A 27745-nucleotide genomic window follows, 5' to 3' on the forward strand; every position below is an offset into this window, starting at 1 on the left:
GTGGCGACACTGCAGCGTGTTATTTGACTGGAAGAAGGTTTCCACGTGATCTGACACTGTCAAAAGAATTGCTCCGCATTAATCGGCCGTTTTCACTCCCTCTAGTGTTACTGCTCGACAGACTTTACCACGTCGCTGGTCATATATCATCAGGAAAACGCCGGGTGTACGAACGATGGAAGAGTGCACGATAATACGATGCGCATATATCTCTGCACGTTATTAGAAGCGACACTTGTCAACTAGCTGGATGTCCAGTCTAACTGTATCGCGTATTTTCATTCGCGTTTCTTGCCAGAACACCGTATATAAGTATTGCAATACGGAATTCAAGGAATTCTTAGGAAGTTGTCAAAACCCTTAAAAATTGTTGGTTCGTGGAACCTGAGACTGTAAACATCACATACGGTCAGTGTTATAGTAATAAATTTATGAATTTGATGTAATAAAATTAATTTGTTTTCAAGTCTATATTACATATATAAGGTTGTCCGGTAAATCTGTTTCTTTCACAGACCCGTCTTTTACAACAACTCATCTCTATACCAACATGAAACCTAATCTGTTGAAAGTTGTAATTTTTATCTTGATAGAAAAAAATCGATGATACGTAATTCGATAAAATAATATAAAACGGAAATTGTTGTGCATCCATTATTTCCTTACAAAACGAAAGAAACTTTTCGGACGACCTAATAATACAAAGACACGTCTTTTCGTTACTATGCTATTTCGTTCTAAAAACATGATCTTATAATCCAGACTCTCGAAATTTCTCATTTAACTCGTCTCAAACTTTCCCGATAGGATTTCAAGTAAGAAATTACACGAGAAGTAACGCGCTATTAATTTATCATACGTCTATAACTCTTGCGGATAGTTTTAACGAATATTTCGAACACGATACGTACATCTGAGATGAATATAAAGTATCTTAAGACGTATGAACGACGGTGTACATATATGTTGGAGATCTCCTTTGCTTTTCATCTTTGACGGAGCAAAAATTTAGGAAATAAAAAGCGCAATTTTGCTTGCAGAGGATTCAATAACTGCTTAATGGTGAAAAATCTGGTCTTTAGAAAATGGAACGTTCGTCGTCCTTCAAAGTTTTTTTTAGAAGATCGCCATTTCCTGTGGAAATTTTTCTCGTGTGCCAAGTGTTCGAGATTCTGCAACCACATTATGCGCTCGAATTACCGTTCGCCCTTTCAACGATCAACTTGGAAATGTACTTCATTCGATCGTCGAACGAAAGTGGCTCGCTCGAATTTAACCGCGGTTAAAAACTAATTTCGAGCATAGCGATTTATTCATCCGGGTGTCGAGTACGTTAATAATTATTCGACGACGGTACACGCGCGTTAACGAGAAATATTTCCACGCAATGACACTTGGCCAAGGGGTTGTTTCCATTTTCGAATCTATTTCCACGTAGGATTACCTGTTTGGACCTATAGGATTCAATTATGAGGAACAGCAAGTAATTCCAACATAGAAATTCTTCAACGATTCCAATCAAAAACTCCAAGATTCTTAATAGATGCACCTTGGTACGTTACCAACGAAAGAATACATCGCGACCTGAAGATACCCACAGTCAAAGAAGAAATATTCAAATTCAGTAACAGATATAACATAAGAGTTAACAACCATCAAAACCCACTAGTTACTCAATTTCTTGACACGTCGGATCAAATGCGCAGGCTAAAAAGACATTACCCTTTAGATTTAAGTAGTAGATTCAACTAGAATCAAACACACGATAACACTTATTAAACACGGTATAGTACCACGCCAGAAAAATTTACTCATAATTCTCAATGAGAATTGATTGTAAAATTCATCCAAATAAAAGGAGAAAACAAAATTTCTACATAAGAAAATTAGGATATACATACGATGTTTGAAAATGAATAAAAAGCTTCACCGTCCACAAATATGTAGAAACTGTTGTGGCGAAATTGTTGCTGCGTTTGAAACCTTGAGATGCAAGGAATTTATATACGTATTTCTTATATACAGGGTGGTTGGTAACTAGTGATACAAGCGGAAAGGGGGTGATTCTACGCGAAAAAAGAAGTCGAAAATATAGAATAAAAATTTTTTTTTTTTTAATTTTTCCATCGAGACAACGATCTACAGTGAGATCCGTCATAACGAGACGTGATAAAGTGCACGCGTACCGAGCGAAAATTCAAAGTCGATTTTCTCGAAAACAAAGCCTCGAACGAAAAATGTTTATTCTATATTTTCGACTTCTTTTTTCGCGTAGAATCACCCCCTTCCCGCTTGTACCACCAGTTACCAACCACCCTGTATAATAGAAATCGCATCAATTACGATATAATACGATTATAAAATCATTTTTTCCATCGCTGATAGATCTTTGACAAATTTCAGGCAGATACATCTGAATTAAAAAAAAAAATGTTTATACGAAGAGGAAGCATCGTTAAATCAAACAACCAATAATAAATAATTCTCAGCATATTTTGAATCGTCGTTTCGCACGAGTACGTAACTCCAACCAATTAAGCGTCTTTTTAATTAATTCCCCTTAGTCGCAATAATTTGGCTCAATTAACAAGTTTCGTATGAATCAGCAGGTATCCCAACGTTTCTAAACGGCGCTGTATTTATCGATCTCTCGTTAATTAAATAAACTGGAGAGTCAAACTTTAGAGGTAAACAGTAAACTCGGCGGGTAACTCCTGATCGAAGATGTCCAAGTTCGAAAACAAGTCTAAACTGTCAAGAGCGCATTAGGCGGACAATCGTTGGAACGTTTGGATTCCCTTGAGAAATTGCACGTCACATGCATGCACGACAGACGTCTCACGCAAAAATAGCGAGCCACGAAGATTGCTCGAACTTGGGAAAACACGCGACGTCAAAGATCCTATGATTCTAAGAGCTACGCTCGGGGATTGCCAGGGACTTCTGATGACGAACGGTTAAAAGATAAAATTCAATCCCGCTAGATTCATTAATATTTTTCTGTATTTCTTTTCGCAACAAGGTTGTCGAGCCTCGCTTATCCTTCGTTTTAACCCAGTCAGCAAAATTGAGAGAAGAAGAAGAAGAGTTCTGTGAAACACGTTCTAAAAATGAAATCGAATGCTCGAGAGGGACGATTAATAAATTTCGACGATCCGCGTTTTAATAGCAGCCACTTGTCAACCTATCGGTTAAAGCTGAACCACACGTACTGTAGAAAATATACACGACGCGCTCCAGTTTTCTTTTTCTTTTTTCCCAATTTGACGAGCCGATGTTATACGTTAAATCTATCTGTACGAAACTTATATCTCTCGTTCGTCATTTTCTTTCGGCCATCTTCATTTCTCTTCGTAGAACTAAAAATATTTGGCTATCGTTTATTAACAGCCGATATAATTTTCCCCGAAAGATGAAAATCACGGGGAACTTGGAATATTTGAAGATTGTCGAAAAACGAAGAAGTAACGATTGGGATATTTGAATTAAAAAGAATCATTGGATGAATTTTTACAGAGAAAAGGTAAAACTTGGTGGATACAGAGGCGTGAAAACGAAGGTCAAATCTTTTGTCGCTACAAATTGCAAGAGGCACGTTGGTCCGATACGGTTGGCCGCTGTGAATCGCCGGCTGATCGAGCGCGAATCGAATAGATTGCTTTCGAACATTTGCACGCGTGCACGTTTACGTTCGCTGTGCGAGAGCTTGGAAGAGGATTTCCAGAGATATTATTGACAGTAATCTCCGACGATACATCCAACGAGATCCTTCACCCAGTGGCCCAATTTGTCTGCAACAAAACCCGTGGCGTTATCGAAATTGAAAATGTCGATACAGCCTCGAGAAACGTATAAAATTTTTATGATGAATTTGAATTCGCTAACGCGACCTTGCGTCTAAAATCTCTTTATGAATTTTGCTATATCATACACGCGCGATGTTGTATAACGCGCGATGCATTTCCACGGGAATCATCAGAAAATTCATTTCGTGAATTTTATTCAGTCGTCTGGTTCCATTAAAGAACGACCTTGCCTTCGTATTGCCAATATAAAATACACAACGCTGGAAATCTGAAAGGTAAAACGATATTGTCGAGCGATATTAATACGCCGAATTTAATACGGCGGGCCGACGAGTCTACGGTAATCAAGTTTCGAATATTCAGTGGCTCAGGGAAATATTTGAACGCCCACAGAAACTTTTCATAAATACGTTATATGGTTTATAGGAAACATTTTATGTTGCGTAGCAAAGCATAGTTAATTATTCATTCGCATTAATAAGTCGTAATACATTTAGTAAAACCATTGCCGGCACTAATGCCGTACAACTAGCTTTCCATTAAACATACATTTACAGTAAATAAGCTGTGTTGGAATACAACGATATCAATCGCATGCAGATAAGGTGGTTGATCGTATGGATTCTTTCCTTCGTTGTCCAACGCTATCCCCACTAGTGCGCGTTCGTGAGATGTACCATGGCGGCTAGCACGTGCATGCTCTTTCGAGAATTCGACGGAAGAAGCGTAAGGATATGGATGGAACATTCTCGATGGGCACGTCGAGAAGCTACTAGAAGGTTCTGTAGCACATGTGACGCCACACAGACACTCACACAGGTCACACTCATTACTGCATACAGAGTGGGTTCTAAACCTTTTTAAGGGCCATGGGTCACTAAGCAAGTCAGTCTGAGAACAACTAGCCAACTGTTAACATTCATAACGTTTACTTGTATTTTACTATAACTTTGTTTAATAAAAATCATATAGTATTGTTTCAATACACACATTGTGTCTTCCACAGTTTATTAATCTTAATTTCAAGATTAAATTCTAACAAGCTGTAACTTCTGTATAAACCTTCAGACTGCTTCCAAATTTCACCAATACGATCGCAATAATCGTATTTCGTCGCGATACTCGTGAAACGTAAAAAAATGTTCTCGCACGATACGCCTAATACGTTCGAAAAAATTGTCTAATTTCTCTAAAAAATTTAGTCGCCGTATCCGGTGATCGATGCTCGATACCTTTCATGAGATTAAATGGATGTTGGCAACGAGTTTGTTATTTTTATCGGTGAAACACTCAAAAAAAAAGAAACAAAAATCGTGCAAACAAGAGAGTGACAAATATCGTTCCCCCGTTTCATCTTCCATTTCAATCTCCGTTTGGCTAGCGTGCGTAAAATCGTTAAAAAACAAAGTTCAATAACTTCCAATACCTGACGTTCCTGCGACAAAAATTCGCAGAACGCGTTACGAAGGTATGGGATTGCAGCGATTCAAAGAATCCCATTGAATCTCTCTGCGATTGTGCGAGAACGGACGTTGAACTTACGTTTCACGTACGAGCGAGACTCGAGAAGAAGAAACCGTGGTATATAAGTGGAGAACGCGTATAACGTGATAAAATTATCGGGATACAAGGGGTTGAAGAGGTTGCAGAGGGGTTGAAACTGCAGACACGCGTTTAAGAAAGTGTTCAACGACTTCGTTCTTCTAAAGAATGTCCTGTGTCTCCGTTTCATTCTTCGAGGGCATTGCACCCATTAAAATGACATTTCTATTCGAGAATGGAATTCTCCAACATCTACTACTACTACACCTGCTTCTCGCGCGTATCGTATAAATACCAATAAGTAGTGGGGTGTGAAAGAGGCCAATGAACCTTACATGGGAATTTTTAATAAAAAATTTCCACCTGTATTTCGCTGCTGTTTTTTTTTCCCAACTTCGTTTCACCTACGTGACGCGTGCAATTTCGCATTTTCGCGTGTTCGTTTCCAGTTATTTCTCGTAAATTGAACTGCTTGAAAGCGTAACAAAATGACAAAAAAAAAATATAAAAAAAATTGGAAAATTAAAATGGTTAAAAATTCGCAAGGTTTCTTGTATCTTCGACAACAGATACGAAAAAATATCCAGTTTCCTTTTGTATCTCGCCTTTCATGTTTTTTAAATACCAGTGAAATATTTGCTTTTTATTGAAAGCCATGGTTCATTTAGCGGAATTAACGCCAACTACCAGCTCCTATTTTCTCTTACCTCGGTATATTAATTTACGTTTTACAAGCACGTAATTGGTTGGACTGTGATAAGTCGACGTTATCGTGATTACGATTATTATCGTTGCCGCCTGCACAGGGAAGTAATTAACCAACAAACCGGTCAACCTGTTAATTTCAATTGATTATAGCGTGCGCGTACGCGTAACAGAGGTTTATAAATAAATTGATGTTGCACGTAATCGAGCGGGTTATCGATGACCTCGCGATTTTATCGTGTTTCGGTCCGATTCGATATTGACGGATTAATTATCTGACAAGCAAATTATCGTTCTTACACGGGAGCGCGTTAACACGATCGCTCTTGCAATTATTTATACCTGTACGGTACAAGAGAGAAAAGATGCCCGTAGGATTTTTTAGTCCTGGCTTGTTCTGACAGCTCGACACGCGGGAATTATTTCCTTCATGGAAAGAAATTTATTCGCCGAGCGGAAATAAGACGAGGCGCTTTTTCCAATTACTATGGTTCAATGACAGCTAGTCGGGGGTCGTGAAACTTTACTGAATTAATTCCGGATAACGTGCGGCAGAAGGATAAAGAGGAAACGAACAAAAGAAAGCAGCGGAAAAATAGCTTGTTTCTGAACGAACGATTTTTAACCGCGACAATATTGTAAATCCAATTATCGGAAAAATTCACGTTTGAAAAAACTGCGCGAAAGTAAACCCGTCATTCGTCCCTGGCGACGTGCACAACTGAAAAGTCGACGATTTGCATTTTTGCCTCTAAAACGGACGCGGTAGATCGCTGGTCTTTTTTTACTTCGTCGTCCTTTTGTTTCGGTTTTTCCGACGATAACGTTCCATTCGATTAATTTCAACGGCCAAGAACACCGGGACCTCGTGAGCGGAGCGCCGAGGAATTTTTCTTTTTTATCATCCTCTGTTATTAAACTCCGTGGCGGGACTCGGATTCAAAGGATCTTTTTCGCAAATTGTGATCAAAAAGTACGCGGTATAATGTAAAAGCCTTGCGATAAATTCTTTTATAACTTCCGACATCGAAGCGACACGTCATTGAAAATCGATAATATTCAATTTATCAAAACCCTGCTCCACTATGACCTTACCCTATGCTTTGATATTTCGCGTATAAATTATCCTTTATTCTACTTCGAATAAAGGAAAGGAAGCGATAAAAATATCACTCCCATAACGTCCCACTTATGCCTGGACCATAACTATGGAAATTTTCAGCTTTTCACCGACCGACACTGAATTTCCTTTTATTTTTCCGTTCTATGTTTCTTCCTGAGTTTCCTTTCTGTTCTCAACGATATACAGTCAAATATTAAATATTATAAAACGCATGTACAACAACGATGATCATCCCTAGGACTACTTTACTATTTTACGTTCAATTGTGAATTTTTATTACGTATCGAACTGCACATTCATAATTTTGGCACAGGGGAGACAACACGAGCAATTCAGAAAGTAAACCGAGCAACTACATTTCCTAAAAATTTCTTCAATTAATTCTCGTATCAGATCATACGATTGCTATCTAAATCTTCAGAAACGTTTATCAATTAACAATAATGAAATAATAGAACCGTTCAATTTGTCTTCTGTATATCTCATATATTGTTAATTGCTCCCTAAATCCTCGTATAAGTCGTTCAAAAGTCGCAACCGATCAACTCCATAGATTGAAAAGTGAAACAGTAAAAAGTAGAACAAAACAGAACAGAAAGTAGAACAGAAAACAGTAAACAGGAAAGCGACGATATCGACGATATCACAGACGTTATTTCCTAAATTTATTTCACGATTTATCGTTAGTTATGTCGGTTTATTGCGAGAGAAGAATGGAGTCGATCAGTTTGTCTCCCGAGAGGATAACACAAATAACAATTCGAAACAACATTTTACCATATACAACGACAAGGAAACGAAAATTAGAAAATAATAGCAGACGAAAAGATACGACGTAAAACATCGATGTAACTCACGTTCTCCTCGACCGTCTTCTTGATCTTTGCTCCAGCCTCGACCACGGTTTTTCCAGCCTTGTTCACGGCGCTGTACAAAAATCCGCCCAGAGTTTTAGCACCTGCCAGTGCCTTCGTTGAAACTACGGCAGAAAGAGAGAAGGAAGAAAATAATGAGCGAGTCGGTGATACGTTATCCAACCGGGTGGAATTTAATGGAGACTGGTCGGCGGAAAAACGTCCGCCGGAAAACGCGAACAGACTACCTTTCGCTGTCATCCCAACCCCCGTGAAAACGTTGCACAAACGCGAGAAACCCAGATACGTCAGTCGAATTTCTCGCACTTCGGGATCTCTGCCGGGTATTCTAGCGTTTATCAGCGTGAGCGACGAAAATTAAGCACCTTGGCGAGTGAGAATGTTCGAGCTAAAAAAAAAATTAGCTGACGAAGAGATATTATTTCGCGCGGCGGAATGGCGATAAAGAAGACTTTGTGCAAATTAAAAAAAAAAAAAAAAAAAATGGTCTAGTTTTAGAGTTTTTATTTCTTTGTATTTTCGCTTCTTTCTTTTCTCTCGTTATATTTTCTATATTTTTCTTTCTTCTTTTTTCAATTCAGATACAGATCAGAGAAAAGCATGAAAATTGTTAACCAATCATCCGCAGGTCTTTTTGCGGTCATCGTCAGGTATTTTGTAAAATGTCTGCATACAGCAGTAGCTATCGTTTATCGTTTTTCATATGAGCAAGAGAAAACATTTATTTTGCATGAGGGGAATTTTGGTTAAAAAATAATGTAAACGGAAACATTGAATGTGAAACAATTCGTATGCCAATGTGGCTACACATCGACAAGCTTTTCATTGAAAATCTAAGGGCAAATATCGAGAACGAAATTAACGTATTTATTTATATTGTACGTATGTTTAACGATTAAATCACTTCCTTGTCGATAGACTAAACAACGCTCTGAAAAGGTCTAATAATAACGGTTTAATGTACCGTAACTGTTTTGTTAATTAAATCGTGTATCGAAATTCATTGAAATTCGAAACTTTTGTTTTGCAAGCTATAATTAACTGTCTGTTTCAAACCACCGTATTGCGCGATTTACACGTGCATTTGGCAATACCAAAGTAATTAAATGTATACGGGGAAAAGATCGAGATGAATATCATCGACATCGTTTCTGCAAATCATCTGTCCATTATACGTCTTTCGGTACATTTGGGCAAACCTCATGGTGACCGGTCAACGGTTACTAATTAATAGGCATGTTGCTTGACACATTTAGATTCCGGGATCAAGTCACCCCCCACCCCCTTGTGTCCGGTGTAAAGGACGTATATCCGAATATCAACCGCTATTCGTCGTGCGATATATCAGTTCGCGCAATGACTTTCAACGATGTCGATTAATTCACGTAATTCATAACGAAAGAGCATACCAATTCTAATATTTGTCTAATCAAACTTTGCATCGTTCCTTCAATTGGTCAATTAGTCAATTAGTCAATTAGTAATCAATATTTAATTAATCTTCCTGTGTGTAATTGTAATACCATACACGAGTATCATTCGACACATACGTTGGATAATGTATTTTGCGATATATACCGTGACCCATATACAACGAAACGAACGGAATTTTCCGACTGTTTTAATCAACCAAAATTTCGCTAAGAGCCTTAAAACTGGCGAAATTTGAACAACAATCGGTTTACTGCACCTTTTGCCACATCTCCGAGACAAAATTTCCTTGCTCCATCATGGTCGAGTATCTGGCGTCCAAATTGCCAGCTGACGGAATAGCTGACAGTCCTCAGGATCATATTAGCCTAATCTCGACAGTCAGCCGGCGAATCTCGAAACACGGTGCTTCTTTTAATGCATTTATCTCAGCTTATCCCGCGTTATTCAACGAATCTTATTTTCAAAAGAAATTCGTAGTGGAGGGTTTACGATGGAAAGAGCAGCTTAGAAAGTTGATGGAAAATTAGCCGCTACGCAGCGAAGCAGTCGCGCGTTAACGCGAATAAACCATGGGCGTTGCTTGTGTTATTTGGTCGGAGTAACTTGGTTCTGGACGTAAATCGAGGCCAATTTAATCAACCAAATTGAGCCACTTCGATTCATGTTGCTGCATCCTCGTCTTTCTTCCTCGACCTTCCCCTCTCTCCACTCGTCTTTCCATCTTTTTTATTCCTCCCTCGTTCTACCTAACGCTCTTTCCTTTCCAATTTTTCTATTTCTTCGTTTCATCCGACTAAACGAAGGCTCAATGCAGGAAATTCAGAGGATCGAGGTGACTCGACAAACCGCGTTTGCACAATAATTCCGGTGTTACGCGATTAAATTGACGGTGGACCGAGTCGGCCGACGACGAGACGGGTAAAATAAAAAGACGGGGATGAAAAACGAAAGAAGAATCAACGCGGCACTTTCATCGTTGCTGGCACGGCACCAACGATCGCCAAACAGGTGCCAAGTTTCGGACGGATCTCGCATCGTGTAAGGGTTACGCCGTGTGATTTGTTACCTGGCAAGATCAACCCTTGGGCAAATATATTCCGGATAATTTACCACGGTCGCGTATTTAACAGCGACAATAATAAGAAATATTACGACACTGTAACCCTGTTAATCGCTGATAAATCGATAGAATGCAGCAGTCCGGGTCACAAGCTACGCGCCATCGAGGTTACTGAAATTTTCCTCTGGAACAACCTCGAGATTGGATTCACACGCGATAACCAAGTCGATACGTTAACATCATCCACGTCTTTGCACTCTCGACGTACGAGTTTACGGTGACTTTCGCGATGGTCTTGATATTTTTCCTTTTTTATTTTTTTTAAGTGATAAAGTTACTACGTCGAAAATCTTCCTGAGAGAGCGTCTTTCGGTTTGATGCAGGAACGATAAGGAGGAGCGCTCTTTTCGAGGAGGTCTCGACGTCGATGGAAAAATTCAGGGAAAAATGCCGAGTACGTGACGCGCAATTCTTCGCCAGACGATGATCTACTGAGCTTCAGACCTGCTGCTCGCTGTAAAGAACAGAGGAGGGGGAAAAACCACACGAAGATCGACGATACGCGACGTATAAACGGCTCGCCATAACTCCGTGCCACGATCTCTGGTTATTAAGCGTAAAACCTACGCACCGTATTTATCCAGCGAAATCCGGTTTAAGGTCATTCGAATTTCGAAAAATAGAAACAGCTTGGCCGTGGGTGGAAGAAGCTTAAAGGGTGAAAGTTCCGTTTCACGGGGAGAAACGGAGTTCGATGAGATTACGCTTTCAAACTGTGTAAAACGAAATTTTCAGAAGGCCAAGTTGTTTCCAAACTCTATATCGATGAGGCAAGCTCCTGGTGGCTGGATTATCGATTATCGGAACAGTTATTTCCAGAGCGTTTTCAAGGAGAGGTCGATAATCTCCTTTGAATTAAAGATTATTCGAAAGTGGAGATCCACACGGTATAATGCAAATCGGATACGATTTAGGTTACGATGTCCTTTCTCAGCCCTTTGTGTTCCATCTGAAATTATGCCGCAGCTCGAAGAAAATTTGATTTCTTAATAAAATAATCCAACTTCCTCGCTCTAGTGATTCTTTATGACCGCGACACGATATGAACGTACGAATCTCGAGAGAACGATCTTAATTCAAACTCGCGACACCCACCCCTCGGGCCATCCTCGTCTCCTTGGATCTGCTTTTAGCTTCTCTGCACGACCCATTCGTATCTTTTACATCAGCCGCTACGACACTCGCTCATAGAATATCCTAGCCCTCATCGATCCTCCGCGCTTTTATTCGCTGATCTCGTTCACAATAAAAGCAAAAGCTCGGCGAGTCGAACCGGTGCGCTCATTGGACGCGGAACGCGGCGTTAAAGGGTCTGAGTTTTGGCAATTGTCAACCGGCGTTTAATCAAACATCGACCTTGCGCCTCCATCGTGTTAACCTCGTGCCAGTTTAGTTAGCGGAAAATCAAAGAGCACCAGGGGAGTGAAGAAGGAAAAGCCTGAACAGAGAAAAACGCCAGACACAGCGAGGTGGGTTGGTTCGAAAGACAAAGAATTTCTGCGGAAAAGAAAAGAGCGCTTAAATAGCGTTTTTGCTGGCGTGCAGAGGCCGTGCTGCCGAGGCTACGTGTCACGCCATTCTTTAAAAATACCTCGTAGGCTCGCTTGCTATTCCCAAAGGAGAGCGTCGGCGTTCGATCCTGAGGAACGCGGCGGGAATATATACGTCGACAGGCCGGATGCAACGGTAAATAAAATTACTGGCTTCCTTACTGCGCTACCGGCTCGATGATTTAATAATCCTACCTACGACGACTTTAGCCGAGCAGAAGTGGATTTAACGTTTGACTCGGCCGGCAGGGATCCTCGGGTTACCAACCTCCCTTCTTCTTCGTTTCCTCTTTTCCAAGCCTCGATCCTGTTCGATTTATTACCACTCTGAAAGTCATTGCGCCCTGTCCTCGGTGCATTGAACTTCCAACGACAGCCAGGTCGGAAAATCTTTCGGCGTATTCGCGTGGAAACACGAGCATGCAGAGAACAGGATGCCCGGATTGCAGGGCCGATATTTGTTGTTTTCGAGTGAACTCGGCCACTCGAACAACCGCTTTGTCTCTCTTTCGCAAAATCTCTCTTTGGCGCGATAAATGCGAGTTCGTTCGCTTGGAAAACTGGAAACGCGATACAAGAATTCAGCGATTCTCAAATTTCAATTACTCCACTCGCGTAGAGTATAGCAGTGAAGAGGACAGCGTAGAAGAGGCTTCGAAAGCCAATGGAACTTCGGTGTCATCGAACTCTGAACATGTTCCGGAAGGTCGGTCAAAGAACCTGGCTCTACCTTTCTGTCCTGTTTCTTGTTCTTCCGGCAAATGGTCAACGATAGCGACTCGTGTAGAGATTCGAGAAGCTGAATTTCCAGAGTGTGTATCGAGTTACGATATAAATTCACCCCTGTTTTTTCATCCATTGTACAAACAGAGAAAACAAGGAAACAGAGAATCGCTCGCAGCTGAATGGTATGCGTTAAAACGAGTAAATAAGTGTCGATAACTCGAGTGCAAATATCACTGGTAGACTGTAGATATTTATCCATTTATGGAAGATTCAAAGGAGCAAAAATTTACGGTATTTATATGATACGCAAAGGCATATAATATATTCGAATATTCGATGTAAAGTAGTCGATGTAAAATTTAGCGAACGAAACGAATCTTCGTGTAGGTACCGTTTTGTTTAATTACGTTCATAGAAATATGAATTTGCATAAACATCCGCAGTGTAATTATTGCCTCTGAGAACAGCGTATATTCAACACGACCTATGTTCATTTCAATACGCGTGCTCCAGTGCGTTTTATCGTGAGAGTCCGTGTGCGTTGACAGATCGCCGGATTTTGTTTTATCTCTCGACAACATGAAATAACATTTTCCACGCGCTGTCTCAATTTATAACTTAACACTTTGAAAACCGTATGCTTTGACAAGCGCATAGCCTGAATTCTCGCGTAATTTTGAAACGATCGAAAAAGGGAAGATTCAGAAGGTGGCTGGGAAAGTTCGTTTAGATTTACATTTAGATTTGGTATACGTTTATTGAATCATATAGGTGTCATTTTGTTCCGCAATCTTTCTCCTTCTCGCGCAACACGAATATTCCAACCCTCCAGAACCTCGAAAATTTTTCGGCGAAAAACTTCTCGACGAGATTTTCTACGTCGATCAAATTCCTTCAAAATCGCAACGAACTTTCCGAGCAGCATTTAACAAGTGTAATATTTTAATGAAGATCGGAGAGCATGTTCAAAGATACTTCTAGTAATGCTCGAAAACAATTTTTCGAAATTTATTATTCTAAAATTTATTATTTTATCAAATCCTTCAAAAATCGCAACGAACTTTCCCAGCAACCAATATCGTATCTAACATATCGACGACGTTTTCATTTATATTATTAAACCATACAACGTAAAAACACATTCATAACATTTTGTTTATATCATCCGTTTCCTCTTTCTACTGTTTTCATTGACAGTAACATTAACATTTTTACGTGATGCGTAAACTTGTACTTCGAAGAAAGCGTAAGAGGTTCGTCGTGTACGATACCCTTAGAACGTTTCCATAAATAAAATTCCAGCGAATCTAAATCCCACGAACGCGATAGCCACGGGGTATAGAAATTGCTATAAATATTGTCGCCAACTCGTAGATGAAAATATCTCCTAACTCCGAAAATAATATACTCGTCCACGCTTAAGTTGTGCTTTGTTCGTAACATCCTTAAGGTCCGACCACGTCTTTGCGAAATACCTTTCGCGTAACTTCCAAAGAGATAAGGTCAAATAACGAGGACGAAATTCCTGCTTTCTGCGTTCTTTAGTCGGCGAGTTCGACGTTCCATCTGAGTCGCGAAGCTTCTTTATCTCTCTTTGGCTGCATCCCTTTCTTTGTGGCTTGGCTGCCTCCAGCAGCAGGTTTCGTGCACGTCACCGCATCCTATCAATCCCGAAGGGGTAACACTCTCCAACGACTGGCTTTGTTTGAGCACATCGACGAAACAGCCGTGGAAAAGTGCACCGGTGGTGTTACGGCCGTCCGTAATTAATTCTAGTGGCAGCTGTTGGATACCGTCTCGTTAGCATCTTCGATCTGACCGCTGAAGCAACGGTAATCTCTTTCGTAACGGAAAGCTCTCTTTAGACGGAGGCGAAGCGTAAAGGGGATCAAATAAGAGTAGCTAATTCCCGTGTGGAAAGCGGAAAAGAAGGTCGGCCAACGACGGTCAATGTTCCAAGATCCTGAAGTATATGCGACAAGCTAGAAAATTCAAAGAACCGACAGATTTATAGGAAGCGCAAGGTCGAGATATAAACTGGTGTTTGTAATTGACAGGACGCTCGAAGATGACGACGGATATCATCGAATGTTACTGGATTTTATTTATGGAAAATTTAAAGCCTCGCGCACGCACACAATGTAAAATGTCTAGTATCTTAAAGTCTGTTTGTTATTTTTATTTGTTGTTTCTCGAGGATGAAATACAATAGATTTCTATCGAACTGTTTCTTGGTTAGTTGTATTTGTTGCGTGTAGACAAAGATTAATCGTCAAAGGTAATCCGTATTATCAAAAGGTATTATCAACCTATTAATAGAACTGTTTATATTTGAGGAATATAATCTTCTTTAAAATGTTGGATGAAAGTAGATAGAGTACCGAAGAAGCAAATGAAAACTTATAATTGGTAATAATTAAATTAGTTAAAAAAATTAATTCACTCTTATAATTTGATAGAATAATAACGCGTAATCGTGGCTGGCAAAGTAATAAACGCGAAGCCTCGGTCTAAGTCGAAATTAACTCAGCTTTCGCCGCCAGAGAGTTCAAACCGAGCGACAATTCGCTCTTTCTTTGTCCCTCTAAGTTTACTTGACAGAATAATTAGTGCGTGCAATTAGTCCAGCTTGGAGGCAGGCTCGATGAAAATTGCACGATTTAACAATTGTTTGCCAGAAGCCGACACAATCTCCCGGAACCGGGATAAATGTCTCTCCGGGGACCTCGTTTAAGTATGCAGGCTCCATTATAGAAAAGGATCGATGCCAACTCCTAGAGCTTGGCCTGGTTAAGTATTCTTGGAATCTTTCTCTAGCTTTGAAGGCAACGAGACCTAACTGACTCCAATCTCCAAATTCTTTTATATTGGAAAAACAGGAAAGTAAAAAAAATAATAACGACAGAACTAGAAAAGGGGAAAAAGAAAAACGAAGCAAACCGCAGCAACGCGAGAAAGAATAGCGCGGTCGCGATTCATTCGATACGAAGGGAGTACAAAAAATGGGAAGGATAACAAAAAAAAAAGCTACGAAACAGGCGACCAAAAAATGAAAAAAGAAGAAGGGGGAAAAGTTTCGTGGCGGTCCGAAACGTCGCGTCGTTCGTTATATTTCTACGATGTGGCATCAGTCAACCCAGATTCGCGGCGTTGAAAGCGCATCGGTAGCAACCTTGACCCAGCGAAGCGCAAACCACGAGCGGAAAAATTCGTGAAAGCGGTGGCGAGACCCGTGCACCGCTGCTGCTCTGTCCGGATCCGCCAGCGCGAATAATTTCACGCGGTTTCAACTGCGTAGGTGCGGTGATTTTAGAAATACGAAACCCAGCTGCGAGCTAACCACCGCGCCGCCGGCCTCGATCTGACAGACACGCGTATCAGCTTCGCATTTCGTCGGTGGAAATTTCTGCCCGTTTTTTCAATCGTTCGTGTCTGTCTCTCGTTCTCTTCGGCTTCCCTCTCTTCGACCACGACAAAACATAGCCTTGACCGTTTAACGCGTTTCCGCTGCCGTTAAATCCGACGAAAAATCTGCAGAAGGCAACGTCGACCGGTGGAAAAATCGCCGCCGTTCGAACTAAGCTCCCGGGGTTTTACACAACTTTCCTCGTTTAGTTTTCGTTACGGTGTTACGTATATGGGGCGGGCTTTTCAGAGAGTCTGAGATTTCTCGATGCATTTATTTCCATCTCTCCTTTTCCCGCTCCATCTCCGCGTTCACATCGATGACCGAGTTCTGTTTAATTTGCCTCTGGGAAACGGAATTACGTTCTACGACGAAAGAACTACATTTCACCCTCGCGAGACGAGAACGATACTTATGAATTTGTGTCACGTTCTCTCCGCAACGGGTCTCGCGTATTTCTCGTTTCATTGACACGAACCAAAGGCGACGAATATGACGAAAACTAATTTCTTTCACAAACTGCAATCTACCCTCTGATAAATCAATTTCGCTAAGAGAAAGCGACGAAAAGGCGAAAGAGGAAGCGCGGTGCAACGAAAAACAGGCGTAAAGCTTCCGCGCTAACAACGCTAACTTCCGGCGTGTCGACGTCGTAGCCAGCAATTTCGGCGAGAGAAGATTCGCTCGGGCGGTTGTATCGATCGACGAAGATGGGTCCAACCGCTCGACGCGAAGGACGTTTACTTGCCGACTGAATTTAGTTATGTCGGCAGCGAAATTCCTGATGAAATTCCTGGTAAACGTTATTCCCCGAATCCAGCGATCTATCGTTGCTCGGTCACGCGGCAAATCACTGCAATTTATATGTACATGTACGCGACTGGCGAGAAAATTCAGAGAAAGAAAATCTACGTGTCTCCAATCTCGGTTATGTTCTTCAAGGTGCTTTATCAGGTTTCGATACTGTCCAATGACGTATCTAGGTGATCCATGGCCCAGGACAAGGACGAATCTGTTAACCCTGAGCAGGAGATCCTGTTTCTCTTTCGCCATCGCCGTGGCTCTCCTTATTTTTTTAAACGCTTTTTCGCTCAGACTGCGTTACTCGGCTCGTTGATTCTCGCCCGTTTCGCGTACAAATACCTGGTTGTACTTGAATATTCCGAGCACTTAAAGACTACGATCCTGTATAAAAAAAGCGTGTATCCTCCCCTTGAAGGATACAACGTCGTCGTTATTTCCACCACATTACGTTCCCGAATTTACACGGTCCTGCTGTGTTAGCTGGTCGATACTCTGCTTCGTTAACTCTGCCGTCGCTATCCTCGCCAGTTCCTCCGACTTATTTTTTACCCTGACTCTCTGGTGTCGCGTATACGATCGATATATAATCGACGGAAGACGAACAGTGAGTCGTACAATTGATTGGACGTTGTATATTTTAACGTATACGATCGTTATAATTCGACCACTCGAAAACGATTATCTTCGATCGTTTTAAGGGGCACAGAGAAGACGTTAACACTTTACTGACCCCTAATGATTCAACAGCGTACGCACTCAGGCGCGGATTCTCCCTGGCGCCGGCTCTGTTTCGATTCAGACTCTCCAATACCATTCTTTTCGTTCATCGCGAACGGTAGGTTTTTCAAATTGGTATAAAACCGTGAGAGCAACTGAGCAAGGTACCTTAGTACTAGATAGCAAATTACTGCTCAAATAATGAGAAAAATTGTCGGCGACAAAAAACCGATTAATCGGCTATCGGTAAAGTGTTAATATCATACTGTCTTAATGAAAAACGTTCACAGCTTAAGACTCAAAGCGTGTCTACGATCCTAAGTACGACTATGGTAACGAGTGTCATTTAACGCTTCGATTTGTAACTCTGCTCTGTCGGTTCAACTGACTGTTGGGTTGGCAACTAAGTGAGCGCGGATTTTGACATTAGGTGTGTTAGAATTTAATCTCGGAATTAAGATTAATAATCTGTGGAAGACACAACGTTTGTGTTGAAATAATATTATGTGATATTTATCAAACAATTATTACAGGGAATATAAGCGAGCGTTGTGGAATGTAGACAGTTGGCTAGTTATTCTCAGACTGACTGACTTAGTGACCCATGGCCCTTGAAAAGGTTTTGAACCCCACTCTCTATGCAGTAATGAGTGTGACCTGCGTAGATGTCTGTGTGGCGTCACACGTGCCACGGAACCTTCTAGTAGCTTCTCGACGTGCCCAATGTTCCATCCATATCCTTACGAAGGGAAGAATCCGTTCGATCAATTATCTCATCTGTATGCGATTAATATCGTTGTATTCCAACAAGGTGGTATCGACAAAGTCCGCGATCACTTAGTTTCCAACCCAATATATCCACGTCTTACTCGTACTCGTACAAAAGCTAGAGAGAAGATACTTTCTAGGGATGTATCTCGATAGTCGACTAAAGATGCGAGCAGTGGCCAGTGCAGTTAGCGAAGCGCTGTGCAGCTTCTTCGCTTCGCCTGGATTTTACCATTTTTCTCCTTTTTCTTACTTCTCTTCTCAGGTCGAGAAAGTTCTGCGCAGCGACGTAAAGTAACTTCTCAATTGTAGCCGAGGACGTGCTTTATTTCCTGGCTCGGCAGCGAGCAGAGATTCGCCACAGGGACGCGTCAGCGACAGCATTATGCAACGGTTGTTTCGTTTCCGCGGCCAAGTTTTCTCTACTCGCGAAAGCTAATGACGTTAGGCAGATTGTTTCCAGTTCATCGTCACCCTCGCGATCTTCAGCCGAGTTTGCCCGCGAGCGGAAGCAACGTGTACTGTTCGACCAACTGAACGATATATTCCGTGACGGAGACGATATTCGATAGACTTTGTAACTCGAACAACTGCCAACGAACACGTACAACCTTGGTCGACCTTCCAGTTCGTTCGTGCTGATTAAATGCGTTCTGCTAATGTTCGAAACTCTCGTTCCTTTTGCCTTTTACGTTCTCCGACGAGGCTATTTCAGCGACGAGGAACCAACGCGAAGAAAGAAAAAGGATCTCTCGTTTGGCGCGTCTCTTTGCCTCCGCCATCCATTCTTTGTGCGTTTTCTCGTTCGGAGAGTCTCCTAGGTGACGAGAGTGCTAACGACTTGGGACCGCGAAGAAACGAATTTTCCGAGCTTAGGTATCAAGACAGCTAGGTATCAAGCATTTTGTCGAGCAAGATTTTACGGAAACGTTAAAGTTGAAAATCGCGAGTATGTCGTTCGTGATTAAAAGAGATCGGAATTTGAAAAGTTTGTTCTTGAGTATTTTAGATATCATAGCTTGCACGGTAATATTGTTAGAACATTTGGAACACGTTACATATTAGTAGGCTTTCGATTATCCCAACGATGTTTATCTAAACGTTCGGCTCTTTAAATGTCTAGCGAATATGCAAATATTGCAGATATACCAGTAATGTTATTACATCAGCAAGCGGTAATGTATGTATAATGTTAAGGTATGTATAATGTAAAAGCCTCGTGTGTATATTGATTCGTGGCTCAACCATATCGTAAGAGAAATCGATACAAGATATACGACTAATGCATGTGCACACAATGTACCGTGCGAAGGATAAAACGTTGATACGATATAGAAATTATGTAGGTGCAAATGCTGCTCCTACAATTATTTACGTGTTTCGTCGAGGAAATATATATACGTGTAGACGAACGCTGAATAGGATTCACCGATCGGCCTAAAAGTGGCGTTTGATTTTTTTCACTGTACGCGAATGAACCCAAGAAGGAAAGCACGTTTGAAATTGTACACGGTCGTTGCGCTTTTGAAACAAGAGGATAAAAAAGAGAGCGGTTTTCGATCGCCGCTTTATAACGTATATCCGAGCTTTCGAAATCTAATATCGGGAAAACGCGCTGTCAGCCGCAGACCAACGATTATATCGCTCTTTGTCCGCTTCCAAAAATCTGTACATATCTTGACAATCTCTGTGTACAAAATAAAAATAGAATAAAAATCGAATAAAAATCAAATAAAGATACGATAAAATATAATATGGAGGGTAAAGAAGAGAAATTTCAATATTCTACATGCGTCTTTACGTAGATTTATAATAACATCACGTTAAAGAGAAAAACAATTGCTCTCCATCGAGTCTGCAATCGAGCTAAAAAGAGAGAGAGAGAGAGAGAGAGATCTGGTCGGCTGGCAGCATAAGACGTATAATTTCCAAGTTTCATACCTTTGTCTACCGATGTGGGGGTGGAATCGAGCAGAGATACGTATAGAACAGTGAAATAGGGGAGCACGGTCGATATCGTTCTCGAGAAAAGTTCTCTACGCTTTTCCAGCGTATCTGTAACCTCGTTATGCGCGAAAACAAGCGACTGGGATAAAATTCTGAACGATAAGATTTTATAATGGGTTATACACAAGGTGTTCTAGAAAGGTAGGTACGTATACTTGAGAGGTGATTCGAGTATACAGAAATAAGAATAAGGCTTTCTACGCAATCGTTTAAAACGAGCATCTTCGATTCGAACGAAAGAATTTACATGAATTATCGAGTATCTCACCCTTTTTGAAAGAGTGTCGGATGTTTTTCAAGTTTGTTAATGCTCCTCTTGGATATAACATCGGAGCGTAAACTTCGACGTTATCTACTAAAACGTATTAGATATCGAACACTCTAAATACTCCCAGAAATAATAGCAAATTATTGCGAAACGAAAGTGGCAAATAACTCGAATTTAACAGACTTTCCAGACTGCTGATAACGATACGATTAAAAGATATATTATCTTCGACGATAGTAAAAAGGCGACTCGATCTATTAATAATAAAATGTAACCGGAAGATATCATATTAGACGTCTGAGGAATTAAACGTGGAACTAATTAAAGAAAAGAAGATAATTATCCTTCTCTAAAAGATCCACGGCCTGATTACTTTCTCATAGACAGTATATTAAAGTTCCATCGACTTTCCAATATACCGATCATATTCGTATGAACTGTATTTTATATTTTTAATTAAAAAATGTATTCCTCGAGCTTCGCAAATTTTGAAACGTCCTGTATATACAATAGAATATGCAAAATCTACGCCGATGAATCGCCGATGAATTTGAACGAACGTGTCAACGACCATTTCGACGCTCGACACGGTGGCAAATTAAAATTTTGATTCGATATGAAACGACAGGTGGAAACGTTGCACGTTGTTGGCAGCGCGACAAAGGCTTTTAAATATTTCAACGTGATAACAAACGACGCGAACTGCATCATGAGTCGACATTTTCATCAACGGCGCGATATTTCCGTCTGAAAGTAGCAAACAAAGTCATTCGACGCGTACAAATACGCGTTACGAAAATTAAGTGCAGCTTTTATCGTTTCGTTGGCACAGTCTGCGATCGAATCGCGAACAGTCGCGAGCTTCTCCGCAAAAAGCAACCATAAACTTTATCACAATCTTACGTTAAATTTATACTCGATCGTATTTATTTATAAATCGTATTAGCCAATTTTTCTCTCTGAAACGTTAAAGCGAAATTTGAAACAAGCGATTAATAACGCTCAAAAAAAAAAGAAAAAAAAACAGCAACGTTCGACGTTAAAATACGGTGCATTCCGTTCGTCTGCATTCCGCAACATTTCAACTTGAAATCGATAAATAAATAAATTAATTATAACAGCAGAAATAAAAATGTTCCACTCGTGACGAGTATCTGGCAAAATGATCGTAAATTAATTGGTCTCTACCAATGCCCTGTTACTTTGTTTCGCTCCCTGTAGAGTAAAAGAAATATACGACACCGTGTGAACGATCTATCGATCGATCGTCGACGAATGGATTATGCGAATCAACGATAAATCGTATCCACCGTCGCGTTACCGTATTTCAAGCGACTGTCTCGTATTTCACGTTGAAAAATATCGCAATAACCGACGCAGGTAAATCTCATCGAGCTCGATGATAATTAACGATATAACGCGTCGTCTCCTTCCTTTTTTCTTTTATTTTTTCATCCGCTCCACCTATTTCTCTTGACGCGAGCTCGCTCGTACAAGTGTTTTCTACCAGAGAAATATGCACATGATAGAGCGTGATACGATGGAAACAGAAAAAATACCAGCTATCTCGCATCGCGTTCCCGAGTAAACGTTATCGATGAGATCTGTGCGCGAGAAATTTGGCGCTGTCTCTGCGTACAGACACGGAAAAATCGCGCTGCCATATACTCCAGAAGAGAAACGAAGTTCTTTCGAATGCACGAGCCGGCAACGGTATAGATTTATCCCGTGGAATAAAATACGAGTCGAGTTAATGGCGAGGAAGGAGAAATAGAAATGAAGCGGAATGGAGAGACAGGAATGAGGAAAGGGAAAAGATAGAGATCGCACGGCTAACGAAGACGAAGTAGAAGGAAAGAGGAAGGACAGAACGGGTTATGAAAGCTAATTTAATAGTTGGGTAACACGATAGCGGTCTCGATATCGAATCGTTAAACTTTATCGACGAAGAGAACTGCATCATTAATCGGACGAGCTGAACGTGGGTGAGCCGAGAGATCGAGACCGCTGATAGTTGCTCGGTTGAATTTTTTACTGGATCGCGTAGCTACCGTACGTCTCGATATGCGCATCGAAACACCGAAGGACATTTGGAAAAATCAAATCTCTGGTATATACGAGGTACGGTTAAGCGAAGGTGTGGGTCACGAGTGCGCATTCGGAAACGAAAGAAGCTTTCTCGTTTATACGGATAAATGCCGCTCGTGATCGCTAAACCGACAACCAAGAGACGCATAAATCTCTTAGAAAAATGTCAACGATACTGCTGCAGATTTGCTTTGAGGGATTTAACTGCCAACGACGTGAACTGGCGAAGGAATTTTTTATTTAAATTGTCGTTCGATAATTTTTAATTTAATTTAAATTATTTCATTTTTGCCCCTCTCTTTGGCTCTCGAAGTTTTTTAACTTTGATGTTCGCGCTAACGATTACGTCGAAGACGTTTTAACTTTCTACCTGGTGCCTGGCTTTTAAGCTTCTAACAAGAAATTACGTTACTTGGCTGGTAATGAGCATTCGTTATTGTCTACCGATGTTTTATCGGCGAATATAATAGCAATAACATGCTCGCCTTAAAGGTAATACGATCGTAAACTGCGTCGTAATTCCCATCCTACTCTGTCTGTCTTTTCTCTTAACTCCACGCAGAAGCACTCGAATCGATTTGTTATCAAAGTCTGTTTACTGATAAACGTACTAGACGAACTTAAATCCTTCTGTCAAGATCCTGCAACTTGTCGTAACATCAGACAGAAATAACTGGCAGGCTGAACGAAAGTGTTCGGTTCTTTTTATAATAAGCTACTTTCATCCAAAGGATAAATAGAATTCCTTTTCCCTTGCACTTTCTTATTAACAAGAACCGTTTGCTCGCTCGTAACAAACATAACTGGCAACGAGTCAGTTTCTTGAAAAGTCCTTCCAACTTCTTCATTTCTGCCAATTTGGACCTAATTAAAAGTTTCCTTCGCAGTTATTTTCGCCACTCACCGGCTTAAAATCATTTACCGTTGCAAAAGGTAAACGAGTAAAGGTAAATATCCGTTAGAAATGATCGGCGCCGAAACATCGCGGAATATCAGCATCAAGCGTCGAACAAACAAATTCTTACGACATTCTCTATCGCTTGCACGCCATCCTGCGTAACGTTTAAATTTTATTAATACGTAACGTATCCGATTGCCGTTCGTACTCATTCGGCAGAAAGTAGAGAAAACGATGAGAAAAATTTTACAGAGACTCACCTCCACCGAATGCCTGTTGTCCTTCCTTGTCCTCGGATGGAGAACCTTCTAAACTCGCGGGACCACTGTCGGCTCCGCCAGTCGCGCTGTAAATACGACGAGAAAAACACTGAACGAGGAACTTCGAGGAAGGTTGCACTTTGTCGTGCAATCAACGCTATCCTACAGCGATTTTCAGAAAGCTCAACGTAGGATGCAGATCGAGTATACGTGAAGAAAGAAAATAAATTACGCAGTGCATTAACGTGTCAAGTGAACTTCAATGGCTTCTTAAACGGTGTACAAGCTACCTTGATTTCCAATACCTACGCTTACCTTATCGATCGATCGATCGAATAATTAAAAAAGAAGCGTGTAAATTGTTCTAACAACAGTGGGAGCCATCACAAATGTGCTTATTAACTCTTTAACTAATCGATCCTTTGCAGTCGCACACCCAGCTCGACTCAACATTCTATTCTCGCTTCATTCGTTTTCTGCATATAAAACATACTCTCGTTCGCGTCAAAGCGCGAGTTCAATCTAGCCAAGCTTAATTTGTGCATTCCTGGCCGATCTAAATGTGCGGAGATATACGAAATATGTGAGAATATCCAAATTAACGTACTCGCTATATCATCGTAGGATAAGACGACAAATCTCTGTTCGAGTTCTATTTCATCGTAACGACGAAGATACGAATTTGCATAAACATTAACAGTGCGATAATGCGAATCGAGATATAAGACATAGCCAAATCGGAGCTCTCTTAAAGTAACTTTATCGGACACGATCGCAATAAAATGTCGAATTTGGCTGGAACCGCAAAGGATCGCAATATCATTTCCAAAAAAAACCTCACCGTGGTACGGTCGAGACTGCTTCTGACAAGTTTGTCCAACTATGGAGAAAGACAGTATCGATTAAACAAACAATTTGTAGCAAATTCACATATATGTATGTATAGCTTACTACGTTCACTATCTTATCTAAAAAGCAGAAAACATATTAATAACTTATTTAGCTTGTGTGTTACGTTTAACTACATCTTCGAAGATACCAAGAAACTCGTATTACGCTTATCGCAGTTACTACCATTTTCCATAGTTGGGCAGAAGAACGGATGGAACGTTTCAGGAGTTCTTACCTGCTGGCGTCGTCGTCTTTCGTCTGTTCGGCGACGGTACTCTCGGTATTTTGCGCCATTTGGGCTCCGTTCATAGGTTTTCCCGCCTGTGATTCGCCGTCACCTCCCTGTCCAGCACCGCGGCTCAATCCCGGAATTCCTCCGCTGAACCAGCCTGTCATCTGCGATTTTACACCAACCAGCATGCTTCTGGTCGGGCTACGCACAAAAGAAACGACTTTTCTTTAATTTAACGCAGCAACTATGGTATTCGTTCGACATTGTACAGCTACCGTAATACGAAACTAAAAAGAAAAAAAAAGAAAAAAAAAAAAAGAAATCAGAAACCGATATCTCAAAACAGAAAGTGACATGCGAGGGAAGACAGAGGAAAGGAAAGTCGAACGGGAGAGAGCGTTCGCTGCGAACGAGTGTTTTTCTATTTTCGCGCTAGTTTATACAGCGATAATTAGCCGAGTCTATTTACTTTTTCTTCTTCCCTTTTTTTAATCGTGTTATCGTGTAACGTGGCAAAGTTCGAACTGCGAGTTGCAGGTAATAACTTGAACGAGAAAGTTGGAAAAGCGCATCGTCCGGCAACGTCGTTATTAAGAGACGTTAACGCGATACAATTTCACCAGGCATTTATCCTGATCGTCGTACTTAGTCTGCTCCATTATTCTTCGTTCGCGTATATAATAATAATTACAGTAGGAGGAAACGCAGGAAATTCGCCGAGTCGACCAGCTTTTTCGCTGAAATTTTGAGAACTGTATAAACATCGTGACGTGCTTCTCATTTTTACTATTTGCCCAAACTCTTCGAGACTGCCTTCTCGCCATGGTTACCTAACGTTCCAGGGAAACAGGCCAATGGAAGGAGAACGTACTGCAAAGTGTGCTTTCGATTCCTGCCTATTCGCTGTAAATATGTTACGTGGAAAAACGGGTCAACGTGATCGAGTTAAGTAACAAGGGCAACGAGAAACACTGTGGCAACTGTAACTCGTTTAATAAATAGTACCGCGTCTTTTATAAAAGATTTACCGATGTTATAATTTTGTCCAATCGATAGAGAGATCTGTGGCTGAGGATCGTGAAAAATTTCATCTCTCTAGCACCGTTTTTCTTGATTCTTAGCAAATGGTTGAACAATGAACCACCGTTTCCAGAGATACGTATCATTTCCTTGCTCTAATTAATTTTTATTGATAACAATGCATCGATTTTCTTGAAAATTTACCGTACTCGATCAGAATCGTAAATAAAGACGAAATAAAAATCATTGTGGGGTAGATCGAGAATTTACGAATTTGGAATAGCCACGTATTTCAACTCTTACGAGTATCGTGTCTGTATCTTCGTAATCAAATAAATTTCTTTACAACGATAACCAGACGACACGTTTTCTCTGTTTTATGAAAAATATTAGTGGCCCGACTTACACCACTATGCATCGTGTCTGCATCGATGGTTTCCATCTTTCTATTAAGCTTCCTGTCCACCTCTTACATAAACATTTATCGCGAGTTTATTGTACAAATAATTTGTTAAACGTGGAAACTATTAACGCCACTCGTCGGAATTCCGCGTACAAACCTCGAAGAGCCGTATCAATATCGCGATAACGAACACCGATGCTTCGTTAATAATCGGTATGAAATGCGCATCGAGCCGTTGCAATTATTTTCGTTTATCAATAACTCACCGTTCGTCGAAACAACAAACGTATTTCCCTAAACTATTTTATGATCGAGGGAAAATTAGAAAATTTATCGTCTCTTCGTTCGTCGTTAAACCATGAAATAAAAATAAAAAAAGAAAAAAAAAAGGAGGAAAAGAAGAAAAACCAACGAAAGAGGAAAAAGAAGAAAAAAATATGACAGAGAATAAAAGTAGCAATAAATATTAGAGAAATGGGAGAAAGGAAAAAATTACGAGGTCTCATTACTATTATACGAAATTTAACAGTTTCGTGGGAGGGCGACTGCGGTGGTATCGATTGCGACCTATATAAAAGATTACGACCGCCCCCCACTCCTTTATGGAAACATCGCTGTTTCTTCGTACACGAATGGAGCTCGTTCGAATCCTCGACTACACCATCGTTCAATCACGTATATAGCGTTATATCGCCGACTTCTTAGAAAACATTGCTTCCGATCTTCCAACGGGGAAACAATTTTTCCAAACGAGCAGAATTTCCACGCCGGAAATTCTTCCACGCCTTTGACGAAATTCATGTTCATCAACGATGCATACTGGAACAGTATGTCGAAGATCTGCAGAATATAATCAACCGGGCAACTGTATCGAGAAATTCCCTCTCGTGAAACTGTTTCGTTCGTACGATCAATGAAAACGACCACGATCTTTCATCTTATTTTCTTTCCCTTTTTCCCACTCTTGGTATTTCTTCCTTTTTTTTTTTCTTTTTTTATTTTTCTCGTTCTCTTCTCCTTTTTTACGTCTTTCATAGAAGACGAGTGGCACGGTCGAATCAAGAGGCAGCTCGATAACGTATCTGACTTGGAAAGCTGTGTT

The 27745-nt window shown here is 40.7% G+C and overlaps 1 protein-coding gene across 3 annotated transcripts in view; it reads right to left on the reverse strand.

Moving 5' to 3' along the window:
- Positions 1–27745, reverse strand: part of Sap47 (Synapse-associated protein 47kD) — a 96516-nt gene that overhangs the window by 66566 nt on the left and 2205 nt on the right. For 2 of the 3 annotated variants that reach the window (XM_069114765.1, XM_069114767.1), the window contains exons 2-5: positions 25224–25421; positions 24939–24977; positions 24098–24183; positions 8034–8155 (exon numbers count right to left, since the gene is read on the reverse strand). In XM_069114765.1, the coding sequence (XP_068970866.1) occupies positions 8034–8155; positions 24098–24183; positions 24939–24977; positions 25224–25421 (445 nt within the window). The remainder of the gene's footprint in view (positions 1–8033; positions 8156–24097; positions 24184–24938; positions 24978–25223; positions 25422–27745) is intronic. The other variant, XM_069114766.1, reaches the window with a different exon arrangement.

Source organism: Bombus flavifrons, chromosome 6 (assembly GCF_040668555.2).
Source record: "Bombus flavifrons isolate JBK064 chromosome 6, iyBomFlav1_principal, whole genome shotgun sequence".
In the NCBI taxonomy this organism is placed as follows: Eukaryota; Metazoa; Arthropoda; class Insecta; order Hymenoptera; family Apidae; genus Bombus; species Bombus flavifrons.